Source organism: Asterias rubens, chromosome 9 (assembly GCF_902459465.1).
Source record: "Asterias rubens chromosome 9, eAstRub1.3, whole genome shotgun sequence".
Classification (NCBI taxonomy): Eukaryota; Metazoa; Echinodermata; class Asteroidea; order Forcipulatida; family Asteriidae; genus Asterias; species Asterias rubens.
The window spans coordinates 3,728,686-3,752,381 of record NC_047070.1 but is presented as its reverse complement, the minus strand read 5'-3'; the positions used below and the strand labels follow the sequence as shown (position 1 = coordinate 3,752,381).

General features: G+C 38.8%; 1 protein-coding gene and 1 long non-coding RNA gene across 2 annotated transcripts; one reads left to right on the top strand and one right to left on the bottom strand.

Annotated features, from left to right (window-relative positions):
* Positions 1 to 2,102: 2,102 nt before the first annotated feature.
* Positions 2,103 to 13,516, bottom strand: LOC117295146. The gene is made up of 9 exons (XM_033777711.1): positions 12,954 to 13,516; positions 12,101 to 12,288; positions 11,523 to 11,624; positions 10,842 to 10,997; positions 9,147 to 9,279; positions 6,248 to 6,805; positions 5,704 to 5,930; positions 4,565 to 4,740; positions 2,103 to 3,828 (listed from the first exon to the last, which is right to left on the bottom strand). Exons 1-9 carry the CDS (start codon positions 13,450 to 13,452, stop codon positions 2,877 to 2,879), a joined length of 2,991 nt encoding a protein of 996 aa, XP_033633602.1. The 5' UTR covers positions 13,453 to 13,516; the 3' UTR covers positions 2,103 to 2,876.
* A 478-nt stretch (positions 13,517 to 13,994) lies between these two features.
* Positions 13,995 to 20,810, top strand: LOC117294338. The gene is made up of 3 exons (XR_004519515.1): positions 13,995 to 14,070; positions 18,542 to 18,645; positions 19,875 to 20,810. It is a non-coding gene; the product is annotated as an uncharacterized LOC117294338 (long non-coding RNA).
* The last annotated feature ends 2,886 nt before the right edge of the window (positions 20,811 to 23,696 follow it).

Sequence of the window (23,696 nt, the reverse complement as noted above, 5' to 3'; positions counted from 1 at the left end):
TGCTGAAAAGAAATTTTGCAAGACCTTCTACGCAAACATAATTTTAAAATAAAGGCATTTAATAATTCAATTTCATCACAGAACTTTACAATGCACTTACATTTATTTGGGTGTTAAGTTGAAATTAATATACAGAAATTTCAGACTTTCATCTGAATTCAAACTTTTTAAACGTCTGGAAACAAAAATCAAACTGACATCTTCTTTAAATCACTCAAAATTCTGCAGACGGACCCTTATTTTGCATTCCACATCATCAATGCTTTTCGTTTCTTTATTGTAACTTTACAAAACAATTGGAACCAATTATGAACAAAGGTAAACTCATCTTTTTATATAAAACACGTATTTGAAAAGAAACTTAAATGTGTTAGGAAAAGTGATACACTCAAATATTTAACGTACATTTAAGTATAAAAAAGTCTTTCAAATGGCTGCTTTTTGCATCCAAAACCAGCGCCCATTGTCAAGTAAACCAGTAAAAGTTTCTCTTCTTTTTCGCAAAATATGTTAATTGTTGCAGTTTTTTTCCAAGGCACTCTGAATAAACTTCATCATGTACAACTGATGACCAAAATCCCATTACGCTAATTTTCTTCGCAAGCGATTTTCTTTTTTTACGATTTTGTACGTAATGAAAATACAAACCAATGATAAATAATGTCATAGGTCATCATGGAAGACATATAAAATATACTCGTAGGAAACAAGTGTAACGTATTATTTAAAGAATATTATAAACTTGTGTTATATACAAAAAATCGTAAATTTACTACAAATGTACATATTTATCTCATATTAAAGTTTATTAAAACAAGGCTTTTAGGCGGGGGTTTGAGTGAAGTTATTTTTGAAACTATTTTGTTGTATTTTAAATCTTCCATACATTTTATTACTGACTCCACAAACTGATACACACATAGATACCAGTAAAAAGAAGCAACTAAAGAAAACAGCATTTAAAACGCTTTTTAAAATCAAGCTTTCCCACAAATATTCAGAGTGTTCAACTAGTTTTCTGACAATGGAGGCTTGATGCCTTGAAGGTGCATTTTATTGATTGTCGCCTGAATTAATGAGCAATAAAATGAGAAGGGTATGTGTCAGATTGTGGTGTTGAAAATGTATGCAAAAGTCGCATCATCATTGTACTTTAAGCTCCTGAAGTGTTTAAACATCATAAAAATATAGGCCTCGATGAACATTGTTTGTACATGTCAAAAACTGAAAACTTACAAAAAGTGGTTTTGTACACAGTGCAACAGTTTGTGGAGTCAGTGACGATTTATGTATGTTGACCAAAATACCTAAAATTAAAGTCGCCTTTTTATACAAATAAATCAAAATATTGGTGTATTAAATATCCCTTTTATTGTTAATTTGTTAATCATTTCTAAAAACATACTATTAATAAATAATTGTTTGTCAATTGGTTGCGGTACTTGTTTTTGTTTATTTTAGAACATTAAGTTACCGAGATGAACTATGAATTGTTTGTTCCTCAATTCTACTATCACTCCCCGCTGGACGAAGAGCCACACTTTTCTTAACCGACTGGTGTTTATAAACGCCTTTGAAGGTTCCTTGTTGAACTTGCACTTGGATTGATCTCAATTTCACATAAATAGCTAAGATTGATCTTAATTATTTCTGTGCCAAGGTTGTAGGCGTACAATCCAATATTTTATATGTACTGAAAAAGTATCATACAACCCATAATACACATGTTAAAGGCAGTGGACACTATTGGTAATTACTCAAAATAATTATTCGCATAAAACCTTTCTTGGTAACGAGTAATGGGGAGAGGTTGATGGTATAAAACATTGTGAGAAACAGCTTCCTCTGAAGTGCCATTGTTTTGGAAAAAGAAGTAATTTTCCACGAATTTGATTTCGAGACCTCAAGTTTTAAACTTGAGGTCTCGAAATCAACCATCTAAACGCACACAACTTCGTGTGACAAGGGTGTTTTCTTCTTTCATTATTATCTCGCAGCTTTGATGACCGATTGAGCTCAAATTTTCACAGGTTTGTTATTTTATGCACATGTTGAGATACACTAACTGTGAAGGCTAGTCTTTGACAATTACCAATAGTGTCCACTGCCTTTTAACAAATCAGCAAGATACCTTTTGTTTTGTGGGAAAGACTTTTTTCCTTCAAAAACAGAATTTAGAAAAAGCTCAAAAAATTGACCATTGGTTCAACATGCAAAAAAAAAGGACACTGCAAGAGTTAAGATAGGAATCGATCTTAAATACTGAGCAAAAGGTGGTGTCTTACAGCCAGTTAGGCTTGCGTGTGTTAACGCCGCGCCGCTTAAAATGCGCACTGTACTGCATAACCACAGCATAGAGTTGTATATAAAAACACACAGTGAAGTTGCCCACCAGTATGGCGCATTCAAGATTTTTCTGATGATGACGTCGGGTGAATTGAGTCAATAGACTTTGGAATTATTCTGTCTCAATGCACGACATAGTGAGTAGGAATGTTCTTATAGACGATGTATAAATGAAATAAAAATAATAGTGACTTCTCATATAGGGTTTAAATTCTTCACGTGTTATTAATTTCTTAAACCACATCAGCTCCCATGGGAGTATACAGCCTTGTGTTGCCGAGTACTGCACCAAGCTTAATCAATTACAAGAACCATCTCTGCCCTCACCAAGTACCTTTTTACCACTGGGTGAACATATGAGCAATTCTAGTTAAAATTATAACACAATTGTCATGACCGGCATTCAAACCCACACCATGATAACTCGGCCCCCAGATCTGGAGTCGGATACTCTAAACCGCATAGCCATGACACGCCAGAATTGCTTTGCATTGAGGGGAATAATAACCATGGCACGTTGGTCACCTTTGTCAACTGTCACCTGTGAAATCTGCGCCACCACCTGAACCCAAATCCAGGTCATGTAGCTGCTTCTGTGGACTGTTGTTCGATAATGACACAGCTTTCTTTACTTGACGAGTAACCCTTGGTGGAGATGGCCCGCTGCGTAATTTCTTCCGTCCCCCGCCGTTATCAAGGGATGATGAGGGTGTTGCCTCCCGTTTCTCCCTGACAACGATAACGTTGTCATACTGCTGCATCTGCTGGAGTAGCTCTACCATCTTAGTGGTCATGAAGTCCATGGCGCTTGAGTTGGTCACATGCTTGGAAACCTGACCCAGCCTCTCCAAGAGACTGTTACACGTTGTTTGTTTCACGTTCAGCTCCAAGGAGTCACTCACGACGTCGTCCATGTCATCCATGTCTTCGCCGGCCATGTCTTCGCCGGCTGTGTCGGCATCACCGTCACTGCTCATATTGTGTTCTAACACCTCCTCCACTGCTCCGAAGTCATCCATCGCAACCTGAAAGAACTCCTTATGTCTGAAGATGTCTGTTTGGGCCTGGTCCCCGCATCTGGGCGTGTCCTGAAAGGGCAGGTCCAACTGCGACTGGTCAATTTTGAAGATCGGGTTGTCCGTATACAAGGGGGAGAGTTTGCACCAGTGCCAGTTGATGCACTGTTTGAACACTGCGCAGAAGTGCTCACAGATTTCCATCTTGCTCTTCCAGGTCCAACAGTCGCATGATGGGTACTCGTCCTCGGTACCGAACGAGACCCGGAATCTATCGTCAACGTCCTGGAAACTGACGAGATATCGTCCCTCGGATATCAGTACTACCTGCATCATCGGCGTTGAGGACAGAACCTCGTTGATGAATGGGCGGACGGGTACCGGTAGATGTCGGATGTACATCGGAAGCTTTGGGTTTACCTGGTACCTTGTAGCGGCTTGCATGGAGATGTTTTTCTTTGTGTAGCTGGTGATTTAATAAACAAAAAGATACCTATGGGTAAACGCAACTCCTCCGACTCAAATTGAAATGGATCAATGGTTTAGTGTTTATTTTGCTTAATAATGGGAATGCTGAAATTTGTTGTTCAGCTAAAATGAAAGTGTGTTTGAAGTGCCTCAAAGTGGGGCCAAATTTCTCAGAGGTGCTTAGGCAGAAAAATTAGTTTAGCACAACAAATTTTTGCTTACCAGAATAAAGTGACCAGCCAAATTACAATGTCGCGTGTACAATTTATGCCTGGGTATAATGCTCTTTTTTGCTTAGCAGCAAATTGTTAAGCAATGTTTTTTGTTTGAGCAGCTCTATGAAAACATGATTTGAGGCATTGCATAGTGAGGTATCAGTATATGTTGGTTTGCAGTAACACCATGTGTGTATCTTTAGAGAACTGTCTTGCTATATAATCTACTACTGCGAAGTAGATTTATCGGATTGTTGGAGAGACTTCTCAGTCCTTTAACTGCACTATCATGGAGTGAGTTCTTAAATTGGTCCCAACGTTTGACTAGCTTGCTCTAGTCATCGTTGGGAGACTGAAGAGATAAGAGAGAAGTGGGCTGATTTTCAGGGGTTCACAGGTTTCATTGTAGAGTCAGTCGATACTGATTGATTCTCCTGAAAGGAGAACTGTGATTGAAATTAGGCCCAGATATGCAAGGAACAACTACACACAAAGCATTCTCCTGGTTTTGATGTGTACCTCTTGAATAATCTTGGCAGCTCGTCCATGGCCAGGCAGGTTAGCAGCTCGCTCAGGCTCCGACTACGGACATTCTCCAACCATGTATACTCCAAAGCCTCACGTAACAAGTCCAGACCATTGTTGGCGCACATGGTGAAAAGAGTTTCTTCACTGAAGAATGCTATCGACCACTTCTGTAGGAGAAAAACAAATCCAAAGTTGTTTTAATATAATAATATTAATAATATCAGGATCTCTATACACCATTCCATCTAGATCGTGGCCCTCAGCAAAAAAAGGCAATGAAAAGCGAATACATTTAAAGAGGAACTGGAAACCAGCGAGTTTTTAAGATGTTTTTGAATGAAGAAACAGTGTCCATGACGAAACAGTGGATGACTTATAACTAATTAGCCGTTGATTTCACAAAACTCTTCCTAACTTGAGACTAATCTTTGGACTAAGAACGAGTCCCAACCCTGCACTGAAGCATGCATACTTACTCGTCCTAACTCGAGATAACCCCTGAATCTTTCGTAGCTTACAAGTTCGAATAAACCTGTAAACAAGGGTACTTGCTATGTAAACCCGAAACACTGATATTAGCTCAGACTACTCTTCCATATTATAATAATAATTCGGGAGGCTAATCATCCTTACTCGCAGCTAAGAGCTGAATTGCGAAGGACGCGGCTAAAACGTGTTCGAGAAGCAGGCATGCAAGGGCGCATTTAGCTGCCAGCCACATCAACCCATAATGACCACGGAGCACAGCCAAGATCGAAAGTGTTTGATTTTTCCCGAGGGAGGAAAACCGGATGTTCTGGAAAACCTTTGTGGCACAGCAGAGAACCAACGCACAACTCAACTCACATATGGCCCTGGCCGGGAATCGCACAGGGGTCACCTTGGTGAGAGGCGAGCGCTTTACGCACAAGCCAACCGTGCCACCATGATAAGTGATAAGTGTTCTTGGTTCTTTTTTGTACACTACCAATCCTAGTACCAATGTACGAGTTGATCTGCTATCTGCCGAAGGATATTATCAACAAGTATCTTGCTAAAAGCACCTGAATGACATGACCGGGACTCAAACCAACACTTGGCTATGACACAAAAGACTCATGAAAGAGTAAAATAATTAGTTTTAAACAAACCGGATAACATGGCAGCCATCTGACCCTCATCCAGAACTGAAATCTCTTGTTTTCCGTCCATAGAGGGGTCTCTTGAAGGGCCTTGAGGGCATCGTTGAAGTCTTCCTTCGTCTTTGCAAAGAACATGGGATCTAGAAGGCTAAGGACGTAAGACTGGTCCTCCTCGTTGGAAAAGAAGTCAAGCCACGCCCTCTCACGATGGACGAACGAGACCAGCACCTGACATTCTTTTAAAAATTGAATAGAGAAGGAAACATTTTACAAATAATGGATAAGATAAGATAAGATAAGATAAGAACAATATTATCCCACACTGGGGAAATTAAATATTTCCACACTCAGATTTGGCCAAAACTCGAAGGTAACCAAGAGTTCTGGAAGTCTCCCTAACTCAGGCATGCAACTTTTCCATACATCAGATGATTTCCTTTTTTTTATCTCAGTTTTACCATTCAAAATCGAAAAATACTGTTCAAAACCATTAAAATGTTTTTGTTTCAAATCTAACAAAAAAGTCTTAAAAAATAATCATGGAAATCCATACCTGGGAAGAGCACCTCCAAGACTGGTACCTCATCCTCGATCATTTCAACCAGTAAAGCCTTTGGCTGCCAGTCAGGGTTCCAGTCCTTGATGACCTGCATGGCTTCAACTAACATGTTACTGTTCCAGAACTGCATGATGATTGTCGACACCACCTGGTACCCGGCGTTGGTGCGTACCAGCAGGAAGTACGTCGGCAGGACGGTCTTCCCGTGGGGGCTGTCCAGAACGCAGACTGAACCGTAGGTATGCAGGAGCTGGCGTTGTCCCTCGTTCTGACAACAGAAGAGGAACGTCTGCTTCATGTCGGGATAGTGCCCAAGCAGTCTCTTGTTTTGCTTGTTCTTGGCGCGTTTGATCGGGCCGCATGATGCAAAGGGCTGATAGTACCAGCTGTCGTTGGGGAAGTCTACCTGCCAGCCGCTGATGAGGCGATGGCAATGGCCGAGATCCATCTCCAAGAGACTCGTCACTTTAACAGCGTGGGAGATGAGGAAGTGCTGACAGTTTAGGCTTGGGTACAACTCGGGGCAGACTTCCTTGGACGGCAGCTCTTCATCTGCAAATTATGGTTTACAGAAAAAAATTATCAAGTGAGATTTGCAGTGACAGATGTAGTATCCTTGCACTGGACACTCACAATTCGGGTGGCACGGTTGGCTTGTGCGTAAGGCGCTCGCCTCTCACCAAGGTGACCCCGGTTCGTTTCCTGGTCGGGCCATAAATGTGAGTTGAGTTGTGTGTTGGTTCTCTGCTGTGCCACGAGGGTTTTCCAGACTATCCGGTTTTCCTCCCTCGGGAAAAAATCAAACACTTTCGATCTTGACTGTGCTCCGTGGTCATAATGGGTTGATGTGGCTGGCAGCTGAATGCGCCCTTGCATGCCTGCTTCTCGAACACGTTGTAGACGCCTCCTTCGCAATTCAGCTTTAGCTGCGAGTAAGGACGATTAGCCCCCAAATTATTATTATTACACTGATAGAGCTACCCAAGTCTATAGACATGTGTTTATTGCTCCATGGTTTACCTCATCACCATTCCAATCATGACCCAATCAATGAATAATGCCTGTAGAGACCACCACCCCATACAGTGATACCCTTGAAACAGTAGCCCATTGAATGTATATCTTATGTGTATTAAGCAAGACATGTGTGAGACACAATGGGCCGTATTCATAAATTGTGAAAGAGACCAGTATTAAAACTTCTTTAGTCACATTATGCTGGAATAGAGTCAACATGGCAAATTCTTTGAGCAAGTATAGTATCTAGGATTTGAGGCATTGCATGGTGAGGTATCAATGCATATTTGGTTTGCGGTAACACCTTGTGCGTATCTACTTGCCAGGTAGAGTTTGTTCTTAGAGAACTGTCTTGCTTTATTCTACTGCCGCGGAGTAGATAATTGGAGGTTCGGGAGACTTCTCAGTTCTGAAAAGAACTGTCCTGCTTTTTAACTATTACCAGGGCGGATGGTATAGAAAATAGACTGGACTACTAATAGGATCGTAATTAACTGTAGTATAGTATCAGTATCATTTCTATCTGTGGTTCGAGTCAACGTACAGATTTGAGTCTTACAACACTAGTTACTCACTAAGAATGAGAACATTTCTCACTCAAGTGAGGTTTGCAGTCATATCCTGTGAACTCTCTCCATGAGCTGTGGCGATTCATTTCATTTCAGATGCATTTATTTCATGTCAACACCAATCAATATATTAATACTATTGTTCAGAAAACATGTAATAACATGTACAAATGAAAACTAGATCCAGATAATGAACAATGAATAGATAATAGTGTGACATTAACATGTAGGGAAAAGGAGAAGCAACTGCTTTTTGTTCCCCTTCCGTAAAGACAAAGACAAAATAAAAAATACGTACACAAACAAACAAATGGGACATGGACATTATGCATGAGTGAGACTGGGCAAAAGATAAATAATTACAAAACAATTAGGTTCACAACTCCGTGTTTTGATCAGTATGCTCTGAACGTCTTCAGGACAATGCGACACTGATCGAGCACACTGATCAAATTGCCTAGATGTTAACAACCAATTTTTCTTGAAGAACTTGAAGTGAGTTGTCAACATGATGTCTCACCAAACCTCACTGATTGTTTTCCCTTCGAGCAAAGTTTTACACTACTAAGAGTCTTTGAGTCATCAAAGTGAGTATTAGAATCAGTCCAAGGCCTGTATGCTTTGTTTTAAAAAAGCAAGGGCACAAAGACATTTTATCCTTGGTAAAGGTCACCCTATGAAGATCTTGACAATTTCTACTGGTGCATTTTAAGGGCACCAAGGCAATGACCAGGCAGCATGGAGGCAATCACCTTCACTGCCTCTGTGAAGTATCATGCCTGCAGTCCATTTAGGGTCTTTTGAGTCACAGTACAGATTTGAGTTTTACAACACCAGTTACTCACCTTTATAAAGCTCCTTCATAACAAAGTTTTCATAATATTATTAGTGGATAGTGCTACTGCTTAGCCCACAGGCGGCCGGCCGGCCTTTTCCTTTCGTTCGACCGCGGTCACATCACTCACTAGCTTCGGCATCTTGCAAACTCGGCACCTTGCAAACTCGGCACCCACAAACTAAGCACATTTGCACAAATACAAACTCGGCACCCAGTCCCCCAAGTTGAAGCAAACTCGGCACCCAGTTGTTGGAAAGTCTCCTAGCCCTGGTAGGACGTCAGTCAGTGCCACTGCACTGACGTCCTGGGTATAAAGGTTCTTTACAATGCGAACACAAGTTTGACTACAATTTTCTTTATTTTTTACCTGATTTGAGAAGCTGAATTTCTGCTTATATATTCATAGTGTCCCTCACTATATTCTCAACGAGTTCACAGCTAACAAATATATACAACACCAGTTACTCACCTTTATAAAGCTCCTTCACATACTTCTCAATCTCTTTGTTCATATCAGCCAATCTCAACACCCCTGAGTGATATAACTCGGTGAGTTTATAAATGAGGTGCTTCTCTACTCGTAGAGTTGGAGCTACACTATCCTGTGATTGAAACACAAACAAGCAAGACAAAACAAGGTTAGTACATCCGGTGGTATTTATTTTACATCATGAGAGAATAAGTTGAAGCCTGGGCCCAATTTCATAGTGCTGCTTAACGGTAAGCAAATTTGCGTGCTTACTGTAGCAGACAAATTTGCTTCAGCCTTAGCGTATTTCACAGGTTAGCAGAAAAATTGGGAGGTCATATTGGGTGTTTAGCGCAGATTTGCATTGTGACGTCATTTATTTTCAAGCGCTAGGCACCGGAAGGTTAGCATGCCTTTTCGTGTGCTTACTGTTAGCAGCGCTATGAAATAGAAATTGCAAAGTAAGCACAAAATCGGCCGCTAAGCAGCGCTATGAAATTGGGCCCAGGGCACTAATTTAACAAGGGACAGCAGGTCCGAGGCCAGTAGTTTTAGACTCGGGTCAATAAACTCAGGAGTCAAAACTTGACAAGTCAAGTGGTCTTGTGTTTTTGAAGCACTAAAAAAAAATCACAGTGTTCTACAAAATCGAAACAAAATTATGGTTATTGGTAACTTTTGAGTCTGGTGAATACCTTTCAGATATGTTGGGTTTTAAAGCATACTAATATAGGTTTTCTCGGTCAAATTCGGTAAATGACCAGCCAATTTCATTTTCATGCGTTCGAATTAGAGCTGTTTTGCCTCTCCAGTTGTTACTGCGTTTCAAATTAAGAATTCGGCCATTCAACTTCGTTTTGAGTCGAGTCAAATTCTTTTAACACTCTGTTCAATTTAGCGTATCGACATTCTTTTTCGTGACACACACGCCTCAAGAAGCGTCTTCGAATTTGAATGCTGCTTTGATGAATTGTTAAATTGAATGATAACTTTGTTAAATCGAATGACGCAGCATTACATTTGAGCAACCTTAAAACGAAATCGAACTACCCTTTGGAGTAGCATTCGATTTCGCGCGAAATAGAATAGCTTGGTGGTTAAATTGGCTGCTCATTTGCCGAAATTGACCGAGAAAACCTATAGTTCTTTTAGACACAATAAATTAGATACTTTCTTTCAGTATATAATCAAATTAAAATAGTTGACATGTACATTACCGTGTACGGTGGAAAGTTCCCTCTCTTTACATTCAGAGTGGATTTCACAAGACTTGTCTTATCTCAACTTAGGACTAGCCTTAAGTTTTTAATATCTCTTAGGGCAAGCCCTGGGTCCAATTCATAGCGCTGCTCAGCACAAGAATTTGCTAAGCATAGAATTTCTTCCTTGATATAAACAGGTTTACCAACATAATGTCCATGTGATTTTCAGGATAAGCAAACAAAAGCTGAATACCAGTAACAAGCACTATGTAACAAATGGAAATTTGGCTGGTAATCCTGTTTTTATCGAGGAAAAAATTTAATGCTTAGCAAATTTTTGTGCTTAGCAGCTCTATAAAATTGGCCCCTGGTCTAATAAAATAAACGCTGGTCCAGTGAATACTGTAGCGTACATGCCCTGCAGTCTTCACAATTTTGTTGTGCTTGATCCTTAGGGATTTGAGCCATTGGAATTTATAGGAATGAATTGTACCTGAGGTGGATTTGTCTCATGGATGTGTTCATCTAGCTTAGACAGGTTGATATAGAAACGCTGTTCGGCTTTGACGATACTGTGTTTAGACAACAAGGACAGTCGGAGTCTCCTCAGTGTCTGCTTGCGGTGAAACTCACTCATGTTTGGTGACATCTGTAGAAAAATTATGATTAAACAAGTTTGTTTTTTTGTTTTATTCATTTTTGTTTAAAGGCACTGGACACCTTCGGTAATTGTCAAAGACCAGGCTTTTCGATTGGTGTATCTCAATAAATGCACAAAATAACAAACCTGTGAAAATATTAACTTTATTGGTCGCCGAAGTTGCGATGAAAGAAAAAACATCCTTGTCACACGAAATTGTGTGCTTGATTTTAGGACCTCAAAATCTACTTCTGAGGTCTCGAAATCAAATTAATTGAAAATTATGTTACTTCAAAGGGAGTCGTTTCTCACAATGTTTTATACTCTCAACAGCTCCCCATTGCTTGTTAACAAGTAAGTTTTTATGCTAACAATTATTTTTAGTAATTACCAATAGTGTCAACCGCCTTTAAAAGTGTCTTGCCAAAGAACAAAAAATGTCATAAAACAGGATTGGACCTGACACTCAATCATCGGAACTTAAGTGCGATGGTTTAGACCACTCTTTCATGAATGGTATTACTTTATCATTACCGGAAAGTCACGGAACTTGAGAATATGAACACCGCTAAGCGTCGCTGGACATCCAAGTTTTTTTGACGAGCGGATAAGTGGCCACTTGTCATCGGTGCCCTCCTGTGTATTGCAAGAAAATACCAAGAACATTTCAAACAAAATAATTGTAAATAACAAGCCTGCATTGAGTGGATTTTGGTTACCTCGTCCCATTTTCATAGAGCTGCTTAACAAACATCTGCTAGGCAAAAAAGAAAACAGGAAACCAGTCCCAAAATGTACTATGAGAAATTGTACTATTGGCTGGCAACCATTATCAGGTATTAAAGCACAGTTGATTTGTGCTTATCTAATTTTGTTTAGAAATATCTTCCGAGTGAAGCAAGGTTTGCAGAAGCTCTGTTTGAAATCTCTTTTGAGTAGTTGTTGGTTCTGAAAAGAATTTTTCAGAACCAACACTACTCAAAAGAGATTTCACAGGGTGCTACAGCAAACCTTACCTACTTAAATACTACTACCACCATGCAAAGTTTCAAATTCAACTTAAAATTATGCTTGTGAACCAAAAAATTATTAGATAGTAAAATAAAACAAACCTGACTGTCATCCTGCAGTTTGGTTCGGTATTTAATCTTTCCCGACCGACATTTGTCTCGTCCAAGATGACAACCCCAGCTTTTACGCCCAACCATAATGAAAGGCAGCCCGTCAAAGTCCGGAAACACAGCTTTTCTGTCGTCTTCTCGTCCTCTCCAGAATATTTTGAAACTGCTGAGCTTGATATCTTAGGTCAAATGTAATTGGAAACCGGTAATTATATTTAGATCGCATGGCACTACTGGCATCTTTAAACGAACCCAAACGAGTGGTCAAAAACACTTTACTTGTTCTGGGCAATGTTAGAGATAGTGGCACTTTGGTCTTGGATCTAAAATTGAGATTTTAATTTAAAGCGTAACTTTTTTTATTTTTTTTATTTAAATAAACTATTTAAATTGGAAGCAGCTTGTTTGATGTTCTGTTGTTTTACTTTCATGGAACTCAGTTGGCGTGGTGGCACAGATTTTCTTGATTTGAGAGAACTCGTAATTAACAAATAAAATTAAAGTTCAAACCAAATATAAAAATAATGATCTTTTTTTTTTTTAATTCAAAGTAACAAAATAAATGACTCAAATATTTTCTAAACCGGAGCAATGAATTTGATTGCAATATAGTCTGATTTGTCCGATATGTTCATACCATCCATTCTAACTTTGTTAACAATTACTATTAAAAGTATACTATTAGTAAATTAAACAAATATTTCCAACGAAAATTACAACAACAAATTAATTCAACTTTAAGCACAATATTCAATAATTTAACTGTAATCAAAAACAATTACAGAATAACAACAACAAAACAGATCAATGTCAAATGTCAAGTTATTTTATGAATCTTGCTCACCAGTTGAACTGAACAGTTTATCTTTTGCTGACACCACCCATCGGGAGTCAGTTTCTTCCGTGTACATTTTGATGGCTCGTTCTAATTCTTCATGGCTGGAGAGATAGCCTTTGTACGGGTTTGACCACACGCCTATACTGGTCCAGCTTTGATCAAACTTTGCCTTTGTAGTACCTTTAACTGGTTGTAGAATATCAGCTATTGCTTTTGACGAGACAACAGGCTGTGGTGAGGAAAATAACGCCGTTGGGTGGACAGATTCTACGGCATCGACAGCCGTCACACACGGTAAATTGATAATGTCTAACTTTTCGTGTGAGGGGTTACTCTCTGCCCCTTCCACATAGTCGTGATCATCAGTCGCAGACGGTCTGGGAATTTCGACTTCTTTATCGACTGCTGTGCTTCCTTCTTCTTCTTTTGAGGTACTTTGAGGGGTTTCTTCAGACATTTCGGTAAGGCATTTCACTGCCTCAGATAGGTTGTCCGATTCAGCCATGTTGTTGTGCAGTAAATTTCTGGCGCCTTGTCGCCGATACGTTTGAAAGAAACTTGATTCAAAGATGATTGCGATGCAAAATGGATGCGGCAGCGAGGAAAGTTTATCATCCTTGGCACCCGGCAATTACTGAAGCCCGTGTGTAGTTCTTATTCGGAAGGATTTGGGACCATCTTAAATTTAATGTGATCATGACGTAGGCCTTGCTGAGTGATGCTATAACTATGCCAACACTTAAACATATTATTCTACTAATTAGATGAGCAAGGAGCTACACATGGCAGAACACGCGTACCAAAAATCAGATAAAAATTCAACAGCACCCTGGTTGTACAATTTAAAAAAAACTGGTGGAAATTTTGAGAAATATTGGTTAAAGAACCAAAAGTAGAAGTAGAAGATGTGCAATAGAAGACTCCGTAAAAATTTGCTCACCCGATTTAGCTGGTTTATCCCTCGCTATGCGATCACAGAACCAAGTACCAGTTATTTATAGTCTGGTTCAAAAGTTTTTCATTAAACCATTATTTCTATTCAACAGTATGCGCGGTGCCATACTTCCTTTACACAAGCGACCGGTCGTCCAAAAATTATCGGACACGAAAACCCAAATTTAAGGTATGAATTATACTTTATGTTGTGTTAATATGTGAATAGCGTATGTATAAGATGTTGCTCTATCACCATGTTAAGTTACTTTATTTCAGTTTTACCTTTTATACAGTAATTTTGGAAAAGTTTTCATATGGGTGCTGGGCCGGCCGGCCTTTTCTTTCGTTCTGTTTTTGGGTGTCGCGGTCACTTTTCACCACTTCGGCACCACTTCGGCACCTTGCAAACTCGGCACCTTGCAAACTCGACACATTGCAAACTCGACACATTGCAAACTCGACACATTGCAAACTCGGCATCCATAATCTCAGCACCTTGCAAACTCGGCACCCACAAACTCGGCACATGCACAAATAAATACAAACTCGGCACCCAGTTCAGTTGAATTGAAAATTGAAGGCTGAAGCAAACTGGAACTCGGCACCCAGTTGGGGGCTAATTATTTTCACAACCGAAACTGCCAGAAATCGTGATGAAAAATACGAAAAATACCACAGAAAAATACCATCATAACAAAAACATCAATACGGCTTAATTTTTATCGATCAAACTTGTAATCCATGGAATTATTGAGGAGACTGCACGCACTGAAACACTGGGTGTGCGAGTCAACCAGCGTTACTTCTAGAAACTATAAGGCTCCCCTGTGAGCCTTTAGGGGTCTAGTATTTTGGGCCTCTTTAACGCTATACGTTTTTCAAATCAGCGTTGATAGGTGAAAGTTTTACGACCGTTAGCCAGCAATAACTGCAGTTTCTTTTGTACTACACTACCAAAACTTTCCCTACATACTCAATATACACAATGCTTGTATTTCCTTTTTGTTGAGTGAAATTAAAAAACCTCGTCAAAAAATACAATTTTCTGCTCAGTACTCACTGTTGTTTTTCTGCCGCATCTAATTGGCTTGTTTGAATGAATTTTTGCTCTGATTTTCATTCGGAAAAAGATAATCAGAACTTACGCAACTTTGTTTTGGGTTGGAAAAGTATTGAAACAGTATATTTTTTAATTGATTTGTTTGAATCAAAAACGACCATCAGATACGTAAATGAACGAATTGAATGAATTTTTACCATGTTCTTTTGGGAACACTTTAGGGCAGTTCCACGGGGTCGGACGTACATTTCGGACACTTTAACAGAGTGTATTATTACAGTGGTATAAATAAAAGGAATTTTTATTCTGGATAGAGGTATAAGGCAGTCACTAAAGTTATTTTATCAAAAAATTATTCATCCATGTCTTTGGATATAGATGCCATTCGCCCAAAACACCATGGTGTCGGACGTACTCAGAGAAACGCCTTTTTATGGAAACCAATATTTGTAGTTCAAACTCTGTGATGTGTTTGAACTTTAAGGCAATTTTTTCTTATTTATGGATTCATCAGACCTCTGTCATTACACTTTACCATAAGACATTTGGTTTTTAAATTTGAATTTTAAGGAACAGCATTTAATATATTGGTGTCGGACGTACATTTCACAGTGTCGGACGTACTTGTCCGAAATTGCATTCAAAAATGGGTAACAATCAGTTCAACTTTTCACTTTTGTTATAAAATAATGATTTAATCTACCAATTTGGTGTTGTAATATCAGATTAAATCATTATTTGTTGAAAAAAGTGATTTAATTGTCAAATTATACAACGTTTTGAGATCAATAGACACAATGTGCATGTGTAATGCAACTTGTACATATGATGTACATGCGTATCCTTATGCATTGCTGTGGCAACCAAAACTGGCAAAACACCCAAGTTTCAAAATGTTGCCTAACAATGAAAGATATGAGTCTGCAAAATAACATTTGGTCCAAATATATTGTAGATTGGACTTGTGTTTAAAAAAAATTTAAGTTTAAAGTTCTTGGTGGGTAACTGTTGCTGTGAAAGGTCACCAAGAATTTTGGTGTTAAATGTTTTGATATTTTCTCTCAAGAACCAACTTTAGAGCATTGTCAACAGTTTACTAAATGAATAAGTGCTCTATCCTTGCTTGGGGGTAACCACATGTACCTGAATTTAACAAATTTACTGCAAAAACCAAGCTTTTCTTATATTAATTATAAGTACCAGTGGGTTTTGGAAATGGAAATTAAAATTTTCTGCGGATTAAAATTATTGTGTTTTTAGCAGCCAGTAGAAAAAAAGGGGAATGAAATACACTTGTTTGGAGGCAAGATTTGAGTGATTTGGGTGAGAGTTAAGGCATTCAAAAAGGCTTTCACATAATTATTTTGGAGGTGTCGGACGTACTGGTGTCGGACGTACGAACAAAATGCACGTCCGACACCAGGATTTTGTACGATTAAGAAGATTTTTTTAAAGAAATAATTCCATGTTTAGATAGAGGGCATCAATTGTGCTTTGTAGTGTTAATTTGAAAATTTTCTGCCCACGGTTGAAAAAGGGAGATTAAAATATTCACTATTTTGGTGTCGGACGTACATCGGAAAAGTAAGTTTCCTAAAATATTGAATATCATAAAATGTTGAAAGATTTTTTTATTTTTTTTTCCATCATTGTGTTGTTACCATAGCAAACTTCAAACAGGTGCAAAACCAAAACAAACACTATTTAACCACAGTAAAAATTTTGATTATTTTGGCAAAACATTATTTTTGAGCAAATTTCACTATTTTTAAAGTATTTTTTCAGTCGAAAATAGCACTTGAGCCGCTGAATATTTTCAGTAACAAATTATATTTTATTAAAATTCATACAATTAGCTACAAAATGATGCCTCATTTGCCACATTAGTGCCATTTTGAAATTTTGGCACTGAGGTTTACATTTCTATGGAACTGCCCTTTAACAAGAAAAACACCCAGGGAAATATGAACGTTTGCGTTTTATACATCATATTTTTCATTGAAAATAGTTTGTTTTTCAGCAGAAAAGAGAGGAACTGTTTAAGACATTTGAAGAATATTACGGTAAAACATTTAAAACTAAAAGGAAACAACGTGGATCTGAATGAATGTCCTCGCGAAAAAAGCAGAAACGAGATGAACATCTAACATTATTAAAAACGAAATTTGTGAGAAGGTATAATTATTAATAAAAGTGAGTATAGCGAACATCATTTTTATTTCCCATCGCTTATAAAATCACGCCACACGGAAATTCTCTTCTGCATACAATGTATGTTATACGGTACGAGTTGACTTGGGTACGAGTTGACTTGGGTACGAGTTGACTTGGGTACGAGTTGACTTGGGTACGAGTTGACTTGGGTACGAGTTGACCCGTTACGGCGATAACGTAACCCTCCTGCCGACGGTGGAGACGGAGGGTTACGAAGCTTATTCGAGTGAAAAAGGCGAAATAGTTTAGTCAACAGATTTGCTCAATTTTTACCACTTTCAAAAATCATGACAAAAAAATTATAGGAACACGAACTTGATCCTCAATGTCTTATATGAATAACAACACTCAAAAACACAATTGAGAAAATATTTTGGGGAAAAAAGGACAAAAACTTACCAGATCCCAGAGCGACACAGTCACAAATTTCCCAGGTTCTATTTTGATGAACCTGTCGCATCGCCATTTTGTGACTTCTCGATATGTTCAACGCTTTATTTGTTGGTCACCAAGCGCTGAACCACAGGTACCAGCCAATGGAATTGATGACCTGCCGAGCCGCGGCCGAGTAGGACTAAACCATTCTGTAAAAGGGGTGTTACAATGGGGGTGTTTCAGTGCGGCATTGCGTGCGCGTATTATGAGTGAACGGCGGGCATAGTAAACAGACAGCGCACACGCACTGCCGCACTGCCATATATCACCCCTTTTACAGGATGGTTTAGTCCAACTCGGCTGCGGCTTGGCAGGTCGTCAATTCAATTGGCTGATACCTGCGGTTCAGCACTTGGTGACCAACAAATACAGCGTTGAACATATCGGGAAGTCACAAAATGGGTGTGCGACATATCAACCTGGGACATTTGTGACTGTTTCGCTCCGGGATCTGGTAACTTTTTGTACTTTTTTTCAAAACATTTTCTCAATGGTGTTTTCAATGTTATTTATTAGATATTGAGGATTAAGGTCGTGTTCATAGAATTTGTGTCACGATTTTCGAAAGTGGTAAAAATTGAGCAAATCTGTTGACTGCCTGTCGAAATTGTACGTTGTTACCATTTCGCCCTGCACAGATTGCGGATGATTCGTAACCCTACGGCTACGCCGTCGGCACGTTATTGCAACTACCACATTCGCAGGTTCCGAGTTTGCAAGGTGCCGAAGTGTCCCGGTGGTCGCCAATTGGCAAATCACCCTCTTTTAAAAAGCAAAAAGTGTGCAAGGTGCGGAGTTTGCAAGGTGCCGAAGTCTGAACCCCCACCCCCCAATTAGTAAAAAAATTGTTTTATTGTTCATAAGCATATACTCTTATGTTTGAAAGAAAACACTTCTATTTCCAGGTGACTGTAAAACTAAAGTCCTGCCTACATTTATTTATATTCAGAGAGCATCATGGGAGGAGGAGCACCAGTTGACGAGTCTGCCTTCGCTCACTATGTAGGCTTCAAGAAATATTTTAATTCAGACACAGTCTTCGGGAAAAGAAACGTAAGAAAAAGACATTTATAAATAACAATCAAAAGATTTGATTTTTACGTTTGTTGAGCCTACTGGACCAGTAACAACAGGCCTGTAATTACATGAAGGTGATGAAGGCCATGGTCTTATGCTTGGTGCCCCTTTGAACATTTCCCTTAAAGGCAGTGGACACTGTTGGTAGTTTCACAAAAGAATTATTGGCATAAAACCTTTCTTTGTGACAAGTAATGGGGAGAGGTTGATGGTATAAAACATTGTGAGAAACGGCTCCCTTTGAAGTAACGTAGTTTTCGAGAAAGGAGTAATTTTCCACAAATTTGATTTCGAGACCTCAAGTTTAGAATTTGAGGTCTCGAAATCAACCATCTAATCGCACACAACTTCATGTGACAAGGGTGGTTTTTTTTCTTTTATTATTATCTCGCAAGTTCGATGACCGATTGAGCTCATATTTTCACAGGTTTGTTATTTCATACATATGTTGAGATACACCGACTGTGAAGGCTAGTCTTTGACAATTACCAATAGTGTCCACTGTCTTTAAGATTTCAAGTGGAAGTGCCTTTTACAGGATGAAAATGGCCCTGCTTTCTTCTAGGCTTTAACCATTCTCCAGAGAAACGATTTTGTCTAAAATACTTGTGAGTTGAGACAGAGGAAATGGAAGACTCCACAATCACTGATTTGCAAATAACTTTGCATCACAATTACAGTTCTGTTTTCTAATTTGACTGCCTGTATTTTAATTTGGGCTTTACCCTTACACTGATACTGATGTGTGTTAGCAGTTAGCATTGTTATACCTCGGTAATAAACTGTGAAGTTTGATGTTACATGGCTCGGGGGTCGGGTAACATAAAAAGTGATGTACACTGGTGTACATCACCTTGATCGTTCCCAGTGTTGGTCGATTTCCAGCGCTGTGTACAAACACCTGCGGGTTCGAGGGACTAGTAAGGAATTGTTTCTTGTTCGTCTGCTTATTAAACAATGAATACTCCGTCGTAATATTGTTTGAAGATGACAGAACTTCAAGAAGAAAAATGTTAATGTTACCAAGGTTACAGGTATAACAAAACAATTGTTGCACGCTGTGATTGGGGTCCATGGGTTTCGTACACCCTCTTGTTTAAGGACACAAGTATTACGGTAAGAAGCCACGATTAAATTCTATCTTTATGGTGTAATACTGCACAGTTCTTCCTCTTAATATATCTTACATGTGTTTTTGTTTTCAGTGTGTGTATGCAGTGTATGGCATTACGTTCTTTTCCATCTGGTATGTACGCCGGAGGATGGCTAAAAAGAAGGCTCTAGTAGCAGCTGCAGCACCATTGTCTTAGTCTCTTCTACCTCCATATCACCACCCCAGATAGTCTCCTCTCAAGCAGCTAGCTATCACTGATCTCAGCAGTCGAGTTGCACCCATCCAGATTCAGTTACCCTGCTAAGCAGAAATAGAAGTTCTCCCAATGACTGGCCGACCTGGCTCATGTTTTCTGCTCAGCAAGGCATCTTTCAGCTTAGCAGATATGAAGGCTATAAGTTACTAACACAATCTCATCAGCTTTGACTAGTGGATATATGCAAGCAGTATATTTAAACTACCGGTTTTCCCACATATAAAACACACAGCTTGTTTTTGTCTGGTTTCAGTGAAGCTAACACAATATTGTTCTTAAAGCTGTCAAAATGTTCATTTGTTCTGAGCAATAGACTGTGATATATACTACCAATTGATTGCTGTTATTTAATTTGACGTGTTAATTTAGATATTTCCAAGAACGACATACAAGAATTAAAAAAAATAAAATATGAAAACATCATTTCATCATCAGTATAAACAATTCTAGGCAATTCATAAATTGTACAATCTTTATTCAGAAACGGAACTGACCTTATGTAACTACAATATTTTGTTTGTTAATATTGTGTGAGCAGGAACAATGTTGGAGTTTTGAATTCAGTTTTTAGACTTTGCAGTGTCTATGCACAAACAAAGTGAAAACTGGTTGCATTCATTAAAGTAAATCTTGATTAAACTTTGTTCAAATGATTTCAAGATTTGAACACTGGCTGTTCACAGATTTTAATTAAAAAGTATCCCCAGAGTGTATGAAATGAATGATATAATAGTTGAGCAAAATAAATATTATTTTGTTGTTTGAAAAAGACTTTTGATTTGGATTTTACATTTGTTTGTGCCTTAGCTTAACACGTAATACAGGCCAGTGCTGGTGGACTACAGTCCAGTCTCAAAAGGTCCATTTCTTGTGCACTCTGACTTGGACTAGTTCCGGGTCCCTGAGCACCATTGAGCCCGGTTCATACTTTCCTGTTTCAAATGAGAAGCACATTTTGATGTCACATGGCTGTTTTCACAGCAAATATTTCGCAGGAGATGAGCACATTTTGACTGTTGCAAGTTATTCGTTGCAAATTAGTGACATCAAAATTCATATCGCATGCGCATTCACAGGAGGTATGAACCAGGCTAGACTCAGACATGGACAAAAGCTGACTCGAATTAATTTGGTAGGACTCAGACTCCGGACATTATGGACTCGACTACAGCACTGACGCTAGCCTGGATTTACCTGGAGAGGCCACAGATGCCATGACCTTGGTTGCCCCTTCAAAAGTTTCCCGAACAACTCTTTGATTTTGTTCGTTTTTTTTTTTTTTAAGTGTTCGGGCAGCAGCCCGAACAACTCTTTGATTTTTTTTTTTTTTTTTTTTTTTTTCCTTGACCTTTTGACCTTTTTAAAACTGGAAGTGCCTGTAAAAGGCTTTGAAAAGGCAGTAATTAAAGGCTTTTAGGTTGAAATGTACACTTTTTGATGCTTTACCATAAAATTATTTCACATCGAGAAAACTGTTTGGTTTTGATTTCTTTGCAATTTGACGAGCTATTAACAACACTTTTTCATTGATTCAAACACTGACCCAACAATAGCCGAACACCTAGTGTTTGTTTTTACAAACACTATATCTAGTATTTATTTTTATTTTTAAAAGGGCACTTCCATTGTAAAATCTTAAAGTCTATGGGAAACTTTTGAAGGGGCACCAAGGCCAAGACGAGGGCAATGGCGGCCGTAGCCTACGTGGCCCCTGTGAAATTCTAGGCCTGCCATTTGTGTCAATTATTATTAGGGCTTTAAGTTGTGTGAAGGCCAAGGGTACCCACATCATTTTAGGTTCTTGGACTTGTTGAGAAATTCTGAAAAGATGGAATAACTTTATGACCTTATCCAATTATTTTACACATTTGGCTCGTGGTTATTTTGTATTTGGAAAATCTAAATAACTTTTGTTAGGGATAATATTTTCTTGTCCTTGATGAAGGAGTTCAGTTTTGTTTAGATTTGTTAGAAACTCTTGGGAGCGGACACTTCTGGGCCAAAACTCATTGAGCACATACAAATTTCTAAGCACAAAGCAAATTTTGCTTGCCAGAACAAGATTACCACTCAAATACAGTTGTATGTACCTTGTAGGACTGGTTTCCTGCTTTTTTTTTTTGCTCAGAGGAAATTATTTGTTGGCAACACTTGCAGCTCTGAAATGGGCTCACCAAGTTGAAGCCTTTAGGGGCCAATTTCATAGAGCTGCTTAAGCAAAAAAATTGCTTAAAGGAACACGTTGCCTTGGATCGGACGAGTTGGTCTATAAAAAGCGTTTGTAACCATTTTGTATAAAATGCAAGGTTAGAAAGATGTTTTAAAAGTAGAATACAATGATCCACACAAGTTTGCCTCGAAATTGCGAGGTTTGCCTTTTACTGTGCGAACCAACACGGTCGGCCATTTATGGGAGTCAAAATTTCGACTCCCATAAATGGCCGACCATGTTAGTCGACGAGGTAAAAGGAAAACCGTGCAATTTCGAGGAATGTTTGTGTGGATCATTGTATTCTACTTTTACATCATCTTTCTAGCCATATGCATTTTATAACAAACGGTTACAGAACGCTTTTCGAAGACCAACTCGACCGATCCAAGGCAACGTGTTCCTTTAAGCACGAAAATAGCATGCTTATTTTATAATTTACACATGTTACTTGCCAAAATTTCATGCCACATACATTGCTTGTGACTGGTATTTAACTGTTGTTTACTTGGCAAAACAATTGAGTAGAGTCTTGGCCGGTAATCTGATTTTACTATGCAAAGATTTTTTCGCTTAAGCAAAATTTTGTGCTTAAGCACCTCTATGAAATTGGGCCCAGACTACTAAAGACAGATCATGATTTATTGCCTTTTCTGCTGGCACAAGTTGTACACCAATGGATAACAACACAATCTACTGCTGGGTATTATGAAAGCGTTTAATGGACTTTGAGAGAAGAAATCCATTTGATATCATGGCTTTTTGCATCACATGCTTGGGTATAAAGTCTCAAAATGTAGGCCTAAAGGTTCTGTTATTTTCCTAGTGTCAGTCTGTTGCCTGTCTGGTTAAGTCATGGAATGTACAAGGTTATCAACCTGTCTTTATAAACAAGCTGTCATAACTGATATTTCTGACATAAATTGTTCCCCTTGTTAATAATTCCCCCCCCCCTTGTTAATAATTCCCCCCCTTGTTAATAATTCCCCTTGTTAATGGAACCCCCCGAACAAAGATAATGACAAAATAGGGACACTGTCAATATAGGGCTAGATAGCTCAGTTGGTAGAGCGCTGGCACGTTAATCCGGAGGTTGTTGGTTCGAATCCCACTCTAGTCAATTCTTTGTTCAACCCCAAAATCATTTGTTAATAATTCCCTAACAATTTCCCCTTTCAATTCTCAAGGGTAAGTGTGTTATCTTGCCTGCCATGTCAAGCCCTAAAGTGTTATAACAAGGTGTCATGGTATATAAATAATATCTTTTGTACCTTTCTTTTTTGTACAAACTAAAACCTGAACAAAATAATTCAGAATATTTTTTGGGGGAGTGGAGGGGAGTAAAGTTAAAAAGTTAAATGTAAAGGGCGCCCTCAATTGATACGGTAAAACTTTATGACTCAACACGACTCGACTTTTTTTACTGTAACAAAAATCACACACGGCAC